Raw genomic sequence first — 18,520 nt, 5'->3', positions numbered from 1 at the left:
ACCTGTGGCGGATTCATGTTGATGTATGGCAAAACCAGTACAATATTGTAAAGTAATTAACCTCCAATTAAAATAAATAAATTTATATTTAAAAAATTAAAAAAAAAAAGAATCTTCCTGCAGTGCAGGAAATTCAGGTTTGATCCCTGGGTAGGGAAGATCCCCTGGAGAAGGAAATGGAAACCCACTCCAGTATTCTTGCCTGGAGAATTCCATGGACAGAGGAGCCTGGCGGGCTACAGTTCCCAGGATTGCAAAAAATCAGATGTGACTGAGTGAAAAGCAGTTAAACTGGGCTTCCCAGGCAGTGCTAGTGGTAAAGAACCTGTCTGCCAATGCAGGAGACTTAAAGAGACTCAGGTTGGATACCTGGGTTAGGAAGATCCTTTGGAGAAGGAGATGGCAACACACTCCAGTATTTTTGCCTGGAGAATTCCATGGACAGAGGAGCCTGGAGGGCTACAGTCCACAGGGTCGCAGAGTTGGACACAATGGAAGAGACTTAGCACACACACTAACGAGCAAGTACTTCTTGTACTTTTGCTATAACATTGGACCTGAAAGACTAACATAGGGAAAAATATTACTTGTGTCTTGGGAATCTCTCCTAGTGACCCAACATGTTTCTTTTATAGGTTTGAGGAGAGCCACGGAACCTATCCCACCATTTTCATCATGACTTTGGCTTCCAGGAAATTCAGAGCTATGGTCTGTGTTCAGCGAATCCCTGGTCTAGATTTTTCAATGGTCTGTTCATCCCTATTTTACTAGTTGAATGTTAGCCTTTTCTTTCATATATTTTCAAAAGTTCAAGTATAATTAACTTATTATATTAGTTTCAGGTGTGCCACATGGTGAATCAATATTTTTATACATTACAAAATGATCATCACTGTTGAGTCTAGCTACTATCTGTCGCTGTACAAAGTTATTACAGTATTATTGACCGCATTCCCTATGCCATATATTACATCCTCATGGCTTATTTGTAACTGGAAGTCTGTCCCTCCTGATCCCCTTCCCCTAATTCACCTATCCCTGTTTTCATCTTAATGGTGCTTTGATTTTATCACTTTTGAATTTTTACAGTGAGCCTGGAATCTCTTTTGGAAGTGACAAAGTATCAATCGTAAACAGAAGGATGAGCGCCTCCTTGTCCATGAGCATGTTCATTTCCTGAGGTTTCCATGCAATTCTTCAACTGTCTTTGAGGGGTACCCTCTACCTTGCAGGTCATCTTAAGTACTTTTTAGAGAATGTGCTTTAGCTGGGAAAATATAAACAACCAAGAGGTGCAATTTAAACAAAGCACTGCAGCGTAGTCATTGAACCAAGGTACAAGGCACACACTGAACCTAGAGCCAATGAAATTAAATCTTGCATGAGGCTGAAAATGTTAAGCAAACAGATTCAAATCCCCTAAGTGGATATTCCTGGCGACTGCAGGGGAGTATCCGCAGTAGTTTAGTACAGCTGTGTCCTGCTTTGGGCAAAGCCAACATATGAAAAGCAAACTTACCCAACAGACAGATTGGGGCGGGGGTGATTATTCACATCACAAAGGGATTAATGGAAGGGTTCCTTCAAATAGCAAGCATCCCTGGTTTATTAGAATTCCATTTATAGAGATTCAATTTACACAACTCTCAGAAACACACTTGGTTCATGAAATACAATATACCTTAGGAGCTAGAGCTGCATAAAAGTTGAATTATTCTTCTTTCCTATCCCTAGTGTTCTGCACATTTTAGACGTTTGCCAGTGAAGTGTCAAATGACACGTTCCATTTTAGGATCAAGCCATTCATATCCCATATTTTTGTTCTCTCTCAAATTTAACGCTATTTAAAAGAACTGCTAATAGAAAGTATTTGCTTCCTAAGGATGTTCAGCAGCTGCCAGTCCTGTTAAAGCTGGAAGGAGAGAGGGGAAGGTCAGTGACACCTGGGCAGGGTCCCTGGAGCTGCAACCTCTCTCTATATGAGCAGAGTGCCTTCCCTAGTAATCATACAACCCTGCCTCTCAGGGCTGTTTAGGATGGAGGGGACACATGTATACCTACGGCCGACTCATATTGATGTATGGAGGAAACCATCGCAATATTGTAAAGTAACTATCCTCCCATTAAAATGAATATATAAATTTAAAAAATAAAATTAAAAAAAAAAGTGAGCTAAGGATGCTAGGAAGCTTGCTTCAGTAGCCAGGAGGTTAAAAAGACAGGACTTAGGTTTTTGAATTTATCATCTTCCATCATGAAGATCTGATTTGAATTCACTGTTTTCTAAAACTGTGCATCCCAAGTGTTTCTCTATCTCTCTTTTTTAATAAATCTGTCCAAAACTTTTCTAGGTGGTATACTGTCTTTTCTTTTTTTTTGGCCCTGAGGCATGCAGGATCATCGTTCCCAACCAAGGACTGAACCCTAACACTACACTGTAAGTGTGGGAGCCTTACCACTGGGCCACCAGGGAATTCTCATGTTTTTTTTTGAAAACACTGTTTTCCTAACGGGGCTGAAATGATTCTCTGATTTGAGTGAGTCAGGGTAGCGGGAGATTCTTCATGAAAGTGGCCAACTTTAAACTCCAGCTCGTGGCGCACTCCCTCCGCACAGAGCCTGGAGTTCCAGAGGCAGGTGTATGAAGTCTATGTGGCAGGGGGGGGCGTCGCATCTCCTCCCTCCAGGATTAAAGCCTGAGTCATCTAACCAGCAGCAGCATCTAACCTAACAAACAGCCAAAGCACAGGAGCTAACACAGCGCACCACAATCCCCGTTAAGCCGAGTGACAGAGCAGCAGGAAGGAGAAAACCGCCCGCCCTTTCCCCGTGGATGAGCGGGTCCTGTTGGACAGATGCCACCCACCTCTGAAGGCACGTCCAGAGGAAAACAGTGTTCCATTAAACATGGCTCCCTCCTAGGCCCCCTTCCTCTCCCATCCAGAAGGGTTAGTCTTGTCTACAGAAGCCCACTTGGTTTTGGATGGAATGAGTTGTAGTAACAACACTGAAATGGCCCCCCACTCCAGTACTCTCGCCTGGAAAATCCCATGGATGGAGGAGCCTGGTGGGCTGCAGTCCATGGTGTCGCTAAGAGTTGGACACGACTGAGTGACTTCACTTTCACTTTTCACTCTCATGCATTGGAGAAGGAAATGGCAACCCACTCCAGTGTTCTTGCCTGGAGAATCCCAGGGACAGTGGAGCCTGATGAGTTGCCGTCTATGGGGTCGCATAGAGTCGGATACGACTGAAGCGATTTAGCAGCAGCAGCAACAACAACAACACTGAAAGCTGGAGACAGCGAGGGGATGGAAAGCGTGGTGTGAGTGAGACTGGAGGCAAGGCCAGGCTCGGCACGCTGTAGCCGTACAACCTTGTAGGTAATCCAACCTCTCTGAACCTCTCATGTCCGACTCTTTGCGACCCCATGGACTGTAGCCCACCGAGTTCCTCTGTCCAGGGATTTCCCAGGCAAGAATGCTAGTGCGGGTTTCCAGGCCCTTCTCCAGGGGGTCTTCCCTACCCAAAGATCAAACTTGGGTTTCTTGTGTCTCCATATGGGATCCCAGGTAGCACTAGTGGTGAAGAACCTGCCTGCCAATGCAGGAGATGCAAGAGACTCGGGTTCAATCCCTGGGTCAGGAAGATCCCCTGTAAGTGGCAACCCACTCCAGTGTTCTTGCCTGGAGAATCCCATAGACAGAGGAGCCTGGTGGGCTATACAGTCTATGGGGTTACAAAGAACTGTACATGACTGAGTATATATAGATATAAATAAATCACATTTATTATATTAACATCATAACACAAACCAAATGAGGCATGTAAAGCTGTTAGTATTATTGCTGCTGTTGTTTTTCTGAAGGCATCAGAGGCTCTGATGTGAATACAAATGCAAGACTTGCTCTAAAGGAAATCTAGTGCCTTTGGAGTTTCTGAGGCTGGGAATGATTTTAAAATTAGGCTACTTGGGCCAGAAGAGGGCATATGGAATCTTTTATACCCCAGATCTCCAATGTCCTTCCAGGGCAAGAATAGAAGTGACCTTCAGGGGTCACTGGGGATAGACCCATGTGGTATAAGAGGATACAGTCAGCCTTTTGAAAGGACCACCCCTGCCGTGGAATTGATTAGGAAACACTCTAATGAACTGTTGAGTGATTACAGCTCAAAGGAGGCCAGCCCTTGAACCCACTCTAGAGAGAGGTACCCCAGTCTCCAAAGAGGCAATTCTGAAGCTGAATGTACAAAAGGAAATGGGGTATTGGCACACTTCCCAGTTTTGCTGCTGTTCCCCTGGCTCTAAACTCAGCTTCTGGTTTCTGAACTTAAAAGACAAAACAATTTCAGACTCCAGTCCAAGAGCCAAAATACTAACATGAGAACTGACTGCAGGAAAAGATAACCCATTTTAATTACCTTCAGTATGATGCAGGGGTTTGCTCTGGTGTACATTATAATCCCGTTGCTTTGCAGGGTCCGCAGACGCAGGGCCAGTTTAAAGTCTTCTTCTTTGCTGTTTTCAGAAAGCCTGTATTTGATGTAACTGTTTCCAGCAAAGCTGAGAGAAGTGTGCCCTGAAAAGACCATGATGAGGAGACATAGATACTTTGAACATCCAGACACCAGAAGGGACCCATGGAATCACCAAACAACTACCAATCAAGTTGATTAAAGACTGTGGGAAGTTGGCAAAGGCATTGAGGACCAATGATTTTGGATTAAAAACTGGTTCTCCATTTTGGGTCACATTCCAATTTCAAAGTAAAAAAAATAATATTTAACTAGTCAGATGCCCCAAATCTGAGTTTCTCATGTCAAGGGCAACTTGGTATGTTCTCTAACCAGAATTTTCCTAGAGTCACTAAGCTCCCAATTCCTGCTTTCTAAAATTAGCATTAAAAAAAAATATTCCTTCATGCCCACCCATACCACTTAGACACTTGAAAACTTTCACTTCCATGAAACAAGGGAAAGATAACCATTTTCAAAGAATATCCACATTTCCCAAGTATCCTGATGCTGAACAGCGAACTTAGGTCATTTGCATAAATGTTGAAAAAGGCAATGATACAAAGGAAGTTCAAGTTTTGTGCAGTCACAGCTCTACCTTTGACCATGAATTTCAGGCTCCCCTGCCTAGAATGTTTAGTAGCTACCCATATCACCCAATTCTGAGTTCGTTCTCTCTCTTTTTTTTCTTTACTGCCTTCCACTTTATGTTTTAAGAAGCAAAGTAATGGCTGAAGAGCTGTCTCACTGGGATGAAAGTGTGGAAATACACCAAAATGGATGATAATCTTGGACAATGAAGAATTTTCCATATAGAAAGGAGAAGGGAGATGGACAAAAAGGGACATCTGAAGTTAGGAAAAGTACCCTATTGTCACCCTGCAGACCCACCTGTGATGCATACAGCAGGCGTGTTGGGGGTGGGGCAGCATAAGTATCTTAGAGCCTTAGAAGACTTCAAAAGCAAGTATGTGGGTTCAGGGACAGCTCTGTTCTTGAAGTCAACTCTGAAAGAGCTTTGGCTTCCATTTTTAAGAATAGTGCTTGTTTTTGCAAAGCCTGAGTTTTTAGAACCCAGTGCTTCACAAGTGCCTTGCACATACTAGATATAATAATTTTTTATTCCCATTGTAATTGCTATTATAATCATCACTCAATAAATATTTCTTGGATTCTAAAACTGGTATCAGTGTGCTTGTATCTGCAATACATCCTCTACTAAAAGGGTTCTATTGGTAACAAAAGTGAACATTACTCTTTTTAGAGGAAAGAAATGGTAGAACATATATGAATCAAGAGAAGTATTGAAACTGAGTGATGATCAGAAATGGAGGGTCATCTGGATTGGAATAACACAAATATTGATTTTTTTTTTCTTTAAGACACAGAGGTGATCACCTCGCCTTTCAGGAACATGCAGTTAGCTGTACATTTGCAGTGGGGAGTCTTACCTGGTCTAGGCTGAGCTTACCCTACAAAGGACAACTGAACTGGCTCAGTTTCACTTTCTGTTGAGGGGTATAGGCTCAGAAGATGAAAGGCCATGCCACAGATACTCCAACTCCTCTGCCTAACCAACAGCCTTTTATTTATATTCTATAATTTCACAGTCTCAGCATGCACATGACGCAGCTGAAACACAGGCTACGGTCTCCCATTACGCAAGGAACCCACAGGCACTGCATGTTCCCTGAGCACAGGCTGCAGCTGCAACAAATTCCAAGTACTTGAGGGGATGCTAGCTGGGGTTCACTCTGAAGGAAAATGTCACATGCAGACAGAATGTCTTCTGGAAGGGCTAGGGCAGTGTAATTTACTCAAGGGCAAGGGCTTCCAGAATATGAAGCTGGACCCTCATCATCCCACCGCACTCTGCACCTGAGCACTCTCCGAGCTTTCCTGGTGGACACTGGCAGAGGAACGGTCTCCTGCTGGCTTCGTAACCAACGCACTGCATGTCCCCCGGACACGGCTTCTCCACACAAGGATCGTTGGCCCCTGGACACAGTCCTCCTGTGACAGAGGGGAACACACATGATCAGTAGAAAGGCAATCACTCTACACTCTGTAAAGCCCAGGAAGCACAGGATGGTTTGAGAGCTGGGCTCAACAGGCTGTGGGCTGAGAGACAAAGTGCTGCCCAGAGCAGGAAGGCCTGAGTGGGCTTCACCTGCTGCAGGTGCCCATCGGGGGTCTCTGCATCTCCCAAAGCTCCCTGCCGGACTGAGGTAGGATGAGGGCAAAGAGCCAGTGGAGCTCCTCTTTTTAGGTTAAATCAAATGTCAGATATACTAAGGCTGTGAAGTTACTGCTGTAACTTCAGCTGAAGAAAGACCACGTGACACAGGCTCTGATAGCCTTTATTGGCTGGGACTCCTGCCTGTTGCTGTTTAGCTGCTAAGTTGGGTCTGATGCTTTTGCCACCCCATGGACTGCAGCCCACCAGGCTCCTCTGTCTGTGGGATGTTTCAGGCAAGAATACTGGAGTGGGTTGCCACTTCCTACTCCAGGGGACCTTTCAGACCCTTGGATTGAACCCACAACTCCTGTGTTGGCAGATGAATTCTCTCCCACTGAGCCACTAGGGAAGACCTGGGGCTTGTGCATACTGGGGGCCACTTGAATGCATCGCTTGTGTTTAGATTTCTTCTGCAACTCCAGGAGATGTTAGCTGTTGCTTTCAGAGGGAGGAAAAAAAGACTTTTATAAAGAAAAGTGACTCACTCTAAATCATGCAAGCACAACTCCCATTGTTTCCGAATCCCTTCTTCTCCCTGTTATTGTATTGATTGGTTGTAAACATATCAAACATGGTAGAATTATCTTTAGCAAAGGAAGGCTTCCTTTTCACCTGTTCGATGTTCATAGCACAGTGAGATGAAAGGTTAATTCTTCAGAAAGGAAATTCTGGAAAGCAGATTAGCTAATTAAAGTAGAATTCAGGACCCAAGGGAGATTTTCAGAACTGTGAGGATGGCAAACACGGGTTCCCTGAAAGAAATGCACTTCCCAAAGGTCTTGGGTATTTCAAATGTAATTAGGTGAGAGTTTAAATGGTAAAATGCTATAGAAAAGAAGACACAAATTGAAAGCAACCTACAGCTGGGTTAGGCAGTGGCCTAAAGAAGCCCCCCTTCTCTGTGGGGTTCCATTGTACAGTCATTTCTTTGTCCAGGAGAAAGTGGACACTTAATGCCAATAACAGATAAACATTTTAGGAACTTTAATCCTGGAGGGGAGTGATGTAAGAAGCACCAACAGACTCAGAATTCATAAATCCTGTTTTCTACCAGTTGAGAGCTCAGCCATAAAAGATACTCCTGGCAAGGATCCAGCTTACAAAGTCTTAGAAGATGAAGGGATTTTTAACTGAAAATTTGAAGTGACCTTCACAAATGGTTCGGAAAGACCTAAGTGCCCTGAAATATATCTTCCTCTGTTCGTTTCAAGAAAATCTTTATTCCTGCTGCGTTTTTATCAATATTTATGGAATTTAAGATGGGTGTTCAACCACCTTATGATCTGTTTCAAGGTGTTTTTGATAAGCAGTTTTGGAATTTTTGATGCATTCATCCAACAAGAAAAAAATTTTCAAGCCACTGAGGTGATAGACCTGGGCATATAAAGATGAAAACAAAAATTATCCCATCTCTTCCTCCCCCTAGGAAACAATGCACAAACACATGGTTAGAATACAGTAAGGTAACTGCTTTGCTAGGGATTTGTGAGTGCAAGGGAAGCCCTAGAGAAGGAACAACTGTGCTTCCTGGGAGAATGTCAGAAGTCTTTGCAAAGGAAGAAAGCATTTTAAACTCAGGTTTGAAGGATGAGATCTTTTGAGTAGTAAGGGTCTGTGCTTCTTGGGAATGAATCACCCATGCGTGCATGTGTGCTAACTCACTTTACATGTGTCCAGCTCTTTGTGACCCTACGGACTGTAACCCACCAGGCTCCTCTCTCCATGGAGTTCTCCAGGCAAGAACACTGGAGTGGGCTGCCATGCCCTCCTCCAGGGGATCTTCCCGACCCAGGGATTGAACCCACGTCTCTTATGTCTCCTGCATTGGCAAGCAGGGTTTTTACTACTAGTGCCACCCAGGAAGCCCTTAGTCAACCGTAGTGAGTGGTTTAACTGCAAGCATGTTTACTCACGGTACGTTCAGAACTCTCCCTGCCCACTCTGTGCTGTCTCCACGAGTGGCTTCACTTCCGTTTCTGAGGCCTGCACACCTCTAGGTAGCTCCCCCTTGTTGGCTAGTTAGCATACGCTCAAAAGTGCCAACTGAGCCCAGTGCAGATGTCAGCAACATGGAGGTGGTAATGAGCGTCACTGAATCACAGAGTGCATTCCACTAAATAGACCTAACTCTGAAGTCATTGGACAGTAACTTCCAGTTAGACCTAGAAACAATAATTTATGTATTTAAGAAATCTGTTCCTCTCTGTTCCATGGACGTGCCTTTTTCTATGTCTTATTTCAGCCAGCCAAAAGATGTCCTTTCTATAAAAGTCTGTGTTTCAGAGACATAGCGACATATACTACATTCATAGTCTTTTTTACACTAATGCAATAGCTTCACTGCTTAGAAAACTTGCATTATCAAAAATGCAGTTTAAAAACCTCTGTTTCAAAGGGAGGAAAGAGGACTAGATAATTTCCAGACCCATGATAGCAAAGTTATTTTCTTCTTCCAGGAGTTATGGTAACATTAAAAAAAAAAAAAAGCTGTAAGGGCATATAATAAAGGCTGCTGCTGCCAAGTCACTTTAGTCGTGTCCAACTCTGTGCGACCGCATGGACTGCAGCCTACCAGGCTCCTCCATCCCTGGGATTCTCCAGGCAAGAACACTGGAGTGGGTTGCCATTTCCTTCTCCAATGCATGAGAGTGAAAAGTGAAAGTGAAGTTACTCAGTCGTATCCTACTCTTAGCGACCCCATGGACTGCAGTCTACCAGGCTCCTCCATCCATGGGAGTTTTCAGGCGAGAGTACTGGAGTGGGGTGCCATTGCCTTCTCCAATAATAAAGGCTAGACACTACATTTCAGAATAAACACAGTATTTGAATAATTCTCCCTTTTATTCACATATTTTGACCTTTTCTTTTGCCACAAGTCCTGCCCTGCTAATTAGCATTGGGCTTCTCACTTTATCAACCATATCACTTATATTGGGATACAACAGAGTCACTTAGACCAGCAACTGGAGTTCAAATTCACAGTTCTTTCCTTCTTCTTTCCTTATATTATAACCATGTGTGTGCTCAGCTGCTCAGTAGGGTCGGACTCTTTGTGACCTCATGGACTATAGCCTTCAAGTCTCCTCTGTGCATGGAATTTCCCAGGCAAGAATACTGGAGTGGGTAGCCATTTCCTTCTCCAGGGGATCTTCCCAATTCAGGGATCAAACCCATGTCTCCTGCTTCTTCTGCACTGGTAGGCAGATTCTTTACCACTACACCACCTGGGAAGCCCATGTCATAACAATAGAACCTAGATAATTAAATTAATCAACTTAATGAATTATGTTAGATCCAGTCCTGCTTATAACTACTCCAGCTGGTGGACAGATAGAAACTATATTAATACATTATAATAAGTGCATTCTAAGATTAATATAAATGTAAATATTAGCATATAATGATACATATTTCTATTCACTCCAGCAGCCTGACTTTGATAGGTTAGTGTTCCTTCTTTTCCTTTTTAATACATTCCTTAAGGCAGAAGGACAGTTCTGAAAAGCAGTCAGTTTCTTGATGCTTTAAAAATCCCAGGGGGCCTCCTCCCTGCCTCCCAGACTGGGACAGAAAGAGCCATAAACCTTTGCTCCCCAGCTGCTGCTGTCAGTCCGCTCTGCTCGCAGTCTGCTCTCTTGCGGCTCAAGGAGGTACGAAGGCAGATTAGAGTCTGCAGGTTAGTGTTAACGTAATGTCCTCCTTAGCTGGGGACACATGTGAGCAAGTGTATAAAATGCAGTCTCTTTCAAGCAGAGAGAGTTCGGATTACTGAGAAACAGCTTTTCCCAAACCAATTACTCCCCATATACAATACTGTATTTCTTTCCTATCAGCTATGATAAGAAGTTAGATCCTTTCTGAAATATTTATGTGAGAGGGACTTGACCTTCGTACACCAACCCTGAACAATGCCACATGTCCTTTGACCTCAGATGGATGTCAGATCTTCCCAACCCAGGGATTGAACCTGTGTCTCTAGGTCTGGGTCCTGGGGACACCAACCTTCTTCCCAGCCAAAGCCCTAAAATCTCTAGCAACATAAAATGCAGCATGACTTCAATGGATGAGGAGGGATTAACTTGTTTTGCAAAGCTTATGGTTGTTTGGTTCAGTTCAGTCGCTCAGTCGTGTCCGCTTTTGCAACCCCATGGACTGCAGCACGCAAGGCCTCCCTGTCCATCACCAACTCCTGGAGTCCACCCAGACTCACGTCCATCAAGTCGGTGATGCCATCCCACCATCTCGTCCTCTGCCGTCCCCTTCTCCTCTCTGAACAGAGGTCCACCGGCGGTGCAGGTTCTAGCTTTACATGCCCTGTATCTTCAGGCATCCATCAGTTTGGGGCCAGGGTGAGCATGAGGGGAGAAGCATCCCCTTTATCAAAGCGACTGACGCCATTTGTGGCGAGTCAGAGCAGGACAGAAGGATCAGGTGCTTTTAGCAACTGTCAGAGCAGGAAGCAGGCAGAGAAGTCTCTGTCCCCCAACTCCTAGGTCCCCTCTGGAAGGCAGGGCAGTGTAATAGGGAGCGGTGTGAGGCTGACAAGCGGCAGCCCTGAATGTTGTTCCTGACTAGTTATTCAAAGCACTTCCTGTGTGGGACCTATCAAAGTTAATGGCTGCTGGAAGGAATAGAGGTATACATTATTATATGTCTAATATCTACATTAATTTTAATGTTATTTAAATATATTATGCATTAATATATTTTCTATATGTCCTTCAGTTAGAGTTTTTAAGGGGTCACTTCACTTCTCTGGGTCTTGCTTCCCTTTCATGAAAAATGAGGATAATTATTCTTGGAAACTTGTGAGCATTAGATGGTTTAATGTATGTGAAAGCAACTTGTAAAGAAAAAAAACTGAGGGTAAAAACAAATTGCTACAGGGTCCCCACACTGGAGACACTCACCTGCCTGGGAAACAGGGCAGAGATCTGAGCTCCAGTATAATCCCTTCTTTGCTGTCCTTTTTGGGTCAGATTCACGACTTGTAAACTGACAGATGATATGAAATACTGTGTGCCTGGGAGAACTTTGTGCTAAACAGTGTCACAGGCAACGTGCAGCGGGGTCAGCCCCTTCATAACTGTCCCGGGCAGAGGGATTCTTTTCACCGAGACTCTCCTCACAATGTGGCTACTCATCACAAAGCTCCCCACATCCCGAAGCTTCGCTCAGGTGGACATTTCGGTCACTCTTCACAGAGCTGAAAACGTAATTCCCTCGAGCAGAAGGTCAGGGCTTTGGAACCTGCAGGGAGGAGAGAGGCAGTCCTCTCGTGGTTTTAGAAGGGTCTCACTGCCCCATGTATGTCTCTCCTCATCTTAGTGAAAGTCGCTCAGTCATGTTCGACTCTGCGACCCCATGGACTGTCCATGGAATTCTCCAGGCTAGAATACTGGAGTGGGTAGCCTTTCCCTTCTCCAGGGGATCTTCCCGACCCAGGAATTGAACCAGGGTCTCCTGCATTGTAGGTGGATTCTTTACCTACTGAGCTACGTGCCTTATCTCCCCAAATTCCCTCGGCTCCCTGGATTAAGTCTGTACCTTTGGCTAATGCATCAGTATCCAGCTATGATTATTACTGCTACTATTTTGAGCTTATTCAACCCCTTGATTTATATCTCTGCTTTATTGTACTGAGAATCTAATAACTAATGGTAAACATCCTACACCCTGAATTCACATGCTTTGCCAAGGTGTCATGTCTCAGCCAATGCAACATACACCAGTAAGCTCCCTTCATAATTTCTGGCCTGCATGAAATTTTAAAACATATTTTCTTAAGGTCCCTTGGCTTTGAAATGGTTTCCTGTGGTTCTCCCCAAAGCACAGAATCATCTTGATTGGTGTTTGCTTTGTTCAGCCCTATTTTCTGGGATGATCTTGTTAAAGGCTGAGTCCCATTTCATTCCGGACATCCTCTCTGGGGCCACTGTGTGTGGTTGGAAAACATAAGGGATTACCTACATGGTAAGAAGTTGGTATCTCCTCCACAGTGGACATGTCCAGACCTCGCCTGGCCCTTCAGGATTCCATGCATGCTAAAGATAAGGGATCTGCAGACAGACATCTAACATGAATGAGATATAGAAACTGCCCAGTTTGTAGGGAAATCTGGTTAAGGTTCAGAGACACTGAATTATTCAGAATTCCTGGGGGTGGGACTATGGGCTCTGTCCTCAGAGAATTGGAACGAACAGTCCTGGGCTAAGTGTAAACCCGATCTCAGATGTCCCTGTGCTTTTTAAATACTCGTTAAGGCCGAGTTTCACGTATTGTCCTGCCTCTGGAAGCCTTCATCATTTTACTTTACTGTGTGTGTGAGAAGTGCGTCACCGTGGCTGCCTATTGCAGGCCTACTGACCTGTCCCAGCACATTCCTTTTGGGGCCGTCTTTCCACCAGCCAGTCCAGCTGAGCTCCCTGTCATTCGCCCGGTGCACAATGCTGCTTCTTGGGCCATGAGGATGGGACCATGTCAGATTCACTCACCGCTCTAACTCCAGCAGCCCATCCAGGGCTTGGAAAAGTATTTGCTTCACTGATGACTGAATGAGAAAATAAAAGCAGTAAAGAAACGTTCCTTTACTACTTTCTCTGCTCAGAAATGCCCTCCCAGGACAATTCACAGCTTCCAGTGCCTTTCACGGACTCCTCCAAGCAGGACAGGGGACTCCTTCCTTTACGCTTGCTCTCTCGTCCAACTGCACCACCTACAACTCTTTCTAGCTCCTATTCTTGATGGCCAAGGAACAGAGGACCTTCTGCCGTTTGTCTCGAAAAAGAGGATTCGAGGGGTCCTAGTAACTATCCTTAGCTGTCTGGAGGGCGGTTTGTACAGGAGGGTCAGACAGGTCAGGCTCCGTGGGGCTTTAAAGGGTGCAGCGGGTGACCTCACAGGAGGGAGACTCGGTGCCCAGGAAGCCAGCTGTCTCAGGTCCATCTTGAGAGGTAGCGAGTGCTAGGACTGGGCTCAAACCTCGGCTGCATCACTGCGGCAGGAGGATAGTAAATAGGATGTCCGAGGTGCATGGGAAGTTGGAGTCAGTTAATTTCAAATTTTCTCAAACCTGTGCAGAGGTAGGAGAGTACAGGGGTTGGGACGGCCAGGTGTGAATCCTGGCTTGACCTGCACTAGTTCTGTGGACCCTGAGCAAGTCAACTGATGGTTGTAGCTTCCTTAACTTCTGAGGAAAGTTAATGATCCCTATCCCTTAGGGTGATTGTGAGGGTTAACTACAATCACACATGTGTGAAAGACAAAGCAGCAACAGGTACAGTAACAGTAACAGTAACGGTACAGTTTAGTGAGTGTGAGTCGCTCCGCTGGTCCCTGCCTCCACCTGTGCACTGCTTGCGCAGGGCTTCTCACCTCCATCGCTCGGCTCTAAAGCTCCCCAGCCTGGACTGACTCCTCCCCATGCCCTGTCTGATTCTAGGCATCCTTTCAGACCGAGGGCGGTGGCCTCAGCCTCAGGCCTTCTCCTACCACCCTGTACAGCCTTCCGACAGTGGGCTGCCCCCGGCTGAGGGCCTGGTGCTGACACCTCACCCTACAGCACCAAGCTTGCCCATGACAGACGCTCCATGCACGTGACTGGAGCTTCAGTTTCAAGTCGGGGTTCCATGTCTGAACCAAGACTGGACAAATCAGGCACCCACTTCCACCAACACTCATAAACACACCAATCTTAAATGCTAATGATCTCGGGGCAAGCCCATTCTCTTGGACAAGCGTCTCCTTTTTGATATGTATCTAGATCAGATTTTTGAAAAATCAATGAAAATCTTTCCAAATGGACCATCACCACTGCCCCACGGCTTGCCCCAATACTTTGTCCTCTGACTTCCTCATTGGAGCTCAAGGGTGTTTAGCATTCCCCAGGCTTTCTTACCCAAGTGCCAACATCCCCTGAACATCTAAGGTTTACCAGGAGCCATCTCAGGACAGCAGAACCCTTAAACTTCTGCTCAGACATGATGCTCCATGGGGGCTGGAATGTAATAAACCTCTTCGGCACTAAATTTCAAGCCTGCTTTCATTGTGTCAAAGCAACCCAGAATTTTAGTTCAAGATGCTTAATGATGTTAATTCAACCCAAAAAAAGTCTCCATAAGAGAAAGATGACGTGGAAGTTGGGAGGAGGGTAGACTACTGAGACCAAATTTGTATGGATATTTCTACACAGCCCAGAAAGGGTCGCTACCTCTGTTTATCTCCTAATTATTCCACCAAGTGGTGGGAAAGTCCATTTACTGTATCTGCCAACCTTCCAGGCTAAAAAGCAGCTGACACTACAAGTGTGTGTGTGGGGGAGTGGGCTAGGAGCATTTACTGACTTCAGTTACCTCTCCTTTCCAATATATGAGAAAATGCCTAAAATGCTTAATGCTTTCCTTAACAATTGTTCACTGTAATTTCATTTGAGATGGTACTTTTGGAAAAGTGAGAGAACTATTACTATTATAATGAGGAGCTCACCCCCTGAACCCACAGAAAATTTTTTTCTATTTTATCTTGCTGTGAGATTGATTAGAGTTTCGTTTCCTAAACACCAGAATTAGGGTCACCAGGCTACATGCATATTGACTCAGGGCTCCACTCAAAGCCTCCCATTATATTTGAGTGCAGGGCTCGGTAGTGGACCTTTGTAGTAAGTCACAGGCCTACTGGAGTCCGAGACCTTCTGCCATCCTGCTGTGGGTCTGTGAGACTGGCGATCAGTCTGTCAGGAACAATGGGGTTATCTGAATATTCTCATAGTGTACATAGCATTGGGGTTATAAGTCATATACCAAATGGAAGAGCTCTTGTTCTTAAGATGCAATAAAACAAGGACCCAAGAATAAACTATGGAAGAGCTCTTATTCTTAAGATGAAAGGAATAAAACAAGGACCCAACCTGAACCTACATTGAATCAGGATGCCCTTCTCACCAGCTGAATGCCCTGGGCAAGGCACAGAGCTATTGCATTTATAAAATGGAGCTAATCATATAAAGCTGCTGAACATGGGGACTGGACCAGATGGTGTTTTGAGGTCCTTTTACCACTAAAATTCAGTATTTTATTTTACAGCTTAATTACATGAGTGACTTAAAGGTGGCAAGAGGCTGAGAGGTAGGCCTGAGTCTGCAGAGTTACCGCTCAGGAAATGTTCCCTTCTAGACTGAGAAAGCCTCCTCCTGGGATGTCTGGGACTGAATTACAAAAACTTCCAGAATTCTGGGTTTCCTGTGGAGTAGAAGGGTTTATGGGGACTTGAGAACAAGAGTCCTGGGCAAGACTACCACCTTGAAACTCACTGCATTTAAAACATCAGTGTCTCTTTAAGGAGCGCCTTAAGGCTGAGAGTGGTGGTGGTTTAGTCACTCAGTCATGTCTGACTCTTTGTGATCCCATGGACCGTAGCCCACCAGGCTCCTATGTCCATGGGTCCCAGGCAAGAATACTGGAGGGGGTTGTCATTTCCTTCTCCAGGGGATCTTCCCGATCCACGGATCAAACCTGAATCTCCTGCATTGCAGGCGGATTCTTTTACTGCTGAGCCACCAGGGAGAGGTCCCCACTAATAGCAGACTAACAGTATCCTTAACCCTACAACCAGAAGGAACTGAATTCTGCCAACTCTGAAGTGAGCTTGGAAAAAGTTTCTTCCCCTGAGCCTCTGGCTGGAGAGCCCCAGATGTCTGACAGCTTGACTTCACCTTTGTGAATGCTTGAGCAGAGGAACCAGAGGACGAGCTGCACCCACCTGCACTTCTGACCTACAGAACTGTGAGATATTAAGATCTTGTTGCTTTAAACCAAAAAATAAAGTAAAATAAACCATCAGTGTCTCTGGGGACTTCCCTGGCAGTCCAGTGGTTAAGACTATTTCAACTACAGGGCTCACAGGTTTGATTCCTGGTTGGGGAACTAAGATCCCACATACCGTGCATGGTGTGGCCAAAATATAAAAATTTAAAAATAAAATATGACATCAGTGTCTCATGAAAAATGCAGAGGAAGATCCCTCTCTCCAACAAAATCACCCCTCTAAATCCCTGCTGTAAAGAAAATCTGCCAAGCCTGCCCTCTGCCTGTCTCTGCTTGATGAACTCATAGTCATCCTTCAAAACCCAGAACACAAGTGGTCTCTGGCATCTAAATGTCACCGAAAGCTTTCCTCTGGCTGTGACAGGCACTCTGTGCCTTTTTCCTCCCCAGCATTTCTTATAGCACTATTAAGGCAAATGGGGACTTGCAAAAGCTGAGCTCGCAGCAGCCAGCTCCTAAGAGAAGGGACTGTGTCTTTTATTCACTTTGAATTTGCAGCACCTAAGACATTGCTGATGGGCTTCCCTGGTGGCTCAGATGATAAAGAAACTGCCTGCAATGCGGGAGACCTGGGTTTGATCCCTGGGTTGGGAAGATCCTCAGGAGGAGGGCGTGGCTACCCAGTGCAGTACTCTTACCTGGAGAATTCCATGGACAGAGGAGCCTGGTGAGCTACAATCCAGGGGGTCGCAAAGAGTCGGATACGACTGAGTGACTAACACAAAACATTGCTGCCACTGCAGATTTTTACTGATTGAAACAAGCTTTCAGAGAACAAGGATTAATTAGCTGGTTTAGCTTCTCCTGCAGGGTCTGCCCTGTCCTGTCTTGAACCTCTTTTGAACTGTGCTGTGAATCCCTGCAGGAAGGCTCTAGCAGACCTTTGGTGCATAAATCAATTTGCCTACAAAGGGAACCTAGGTGAGGTCTGGACAGCTGGCATTCATAAATCCTGCATGTTGGTGGCATCTGCCAGAAACACATTTCCCCTAGCATGCATGCATGCTTGGAGTTACTTTGGAGCTAACTTACATACTCAACAGTTTGGACATCACTGCATCTCTACCTGATGGAAATGCAAACAGAACTCCCTGGGGACCACGGAGGGAATAGCTCACACGCTTCTAGGCTGTGTGGGGGTCACGGAAAGGTCTCCCGGAGGGAGCTGTGATTTCCGGGGCTTTTTTCCGATGAACTCATTCTCCAAAGGGCAACTCAAAACTCTCTGCAAAGGGAGAGGGTGAGGGCCCTGTCTGTCCTCAATGATCTAAAGGGGTGTTTTATGAATGGCTTCTCTTCCGGCCACAGTCCCTTTGGGCCAAGTTCATACTGGCTAGGAAAACGCTGGTGTGATTTTCTTCGACGAGGGCAGTGAATTTATAGCACCACGTGTCAGAGAGAAAATGAGGGAGCGAGCAATGCTTCTTGCTGACCACCACGGTCGACTCTGTGCAGCTATGGCCTCTGAGCAGGGAAGGTCAAAGTTCAGTGACTCTAGTTACGTCGACAAACAGGAGCCACTCCATCTCTTCCACTCTGAGGGCCTAACCCACCCCCAATTGTGCTCCCGAACATCTGGCCCTCGGGTTTCACTCAAGAAAACCCAGCTGCCCTTATGCACCCTGGTAGCTTCTGAACTTGTTTCCCTGCCTCTGGCCCGGCCCGTCTAACCCATCCCCTTAGCAGTCAGCAAGCTCTCTGTGAAAGACAGACCTGATTCTGTGACTTCTCCACCTCAAATCAGCTGATGGCTCCCACTGCTCTGGGCTGATTTCTAGGACTTCATCCTAACAGCTCTTGTGTGATCACTGCTCATAAGTCTCCTTTGTCATCACCGGAAAGCTCTTTCAACTCCCTTGGTGTAGGCTACTATCTTGCCCTTAAGCCTCATACAAACACCGTCTCCACTGGAACGCTGTCCCTCTGCTACCCTTTCACACATCTA

At 45.5% G+C, this 18,520-nt stretch overlaps 1 protein-coding gene across 2 annotated transcripts in view; it reads right to left on the bottom strand.

Moving 5' to 3' along the window:
- Positions 1 to 18,520, bottom strand: part of FAT3 (FAT atypical cadherin 3) — a 648,324-nt gene that overhangs the window by 32,937 nt on the left and 596,867 nt on the right. For both annotated transcript variants that reach the window (XM_068978441.1, XM_068978442.1), the window contains exons 19-20: positions 6,394 to 6,528; positions 4,423 to 4,580 (exon numbers count right to left, since the gene is read on the bottom strand). In XM_068978441.1, the coding sequence (XP_068834542.1) occupies positions 4,423 to 4,580; positions 6,394 to 6,528 (293 nt within the window). The remainder of the gene's footprint in view (positions 1 to 4,422; positions 4,581 to 6,393; positions 6,529 to 18,520) is intronic.

Source organism: Capricornis sumatraensis, chromosome 8 (genome assembly GCF_032405125.1).
Source record: "Capricornis sumatraensis isolate serow.1 chromosome 8, serow.2, whole genome shotgun sequence".
NCBI classification, from domain to species: Eukaryota; Metazoa; Chordata; class Mammalia; order Artiodactyla; family Bovidae; genus Capricornis; species Capricornis sumatraensis.
This window is presented reverse-complemented; position numbering and strand designations above follow the sequence as displayed.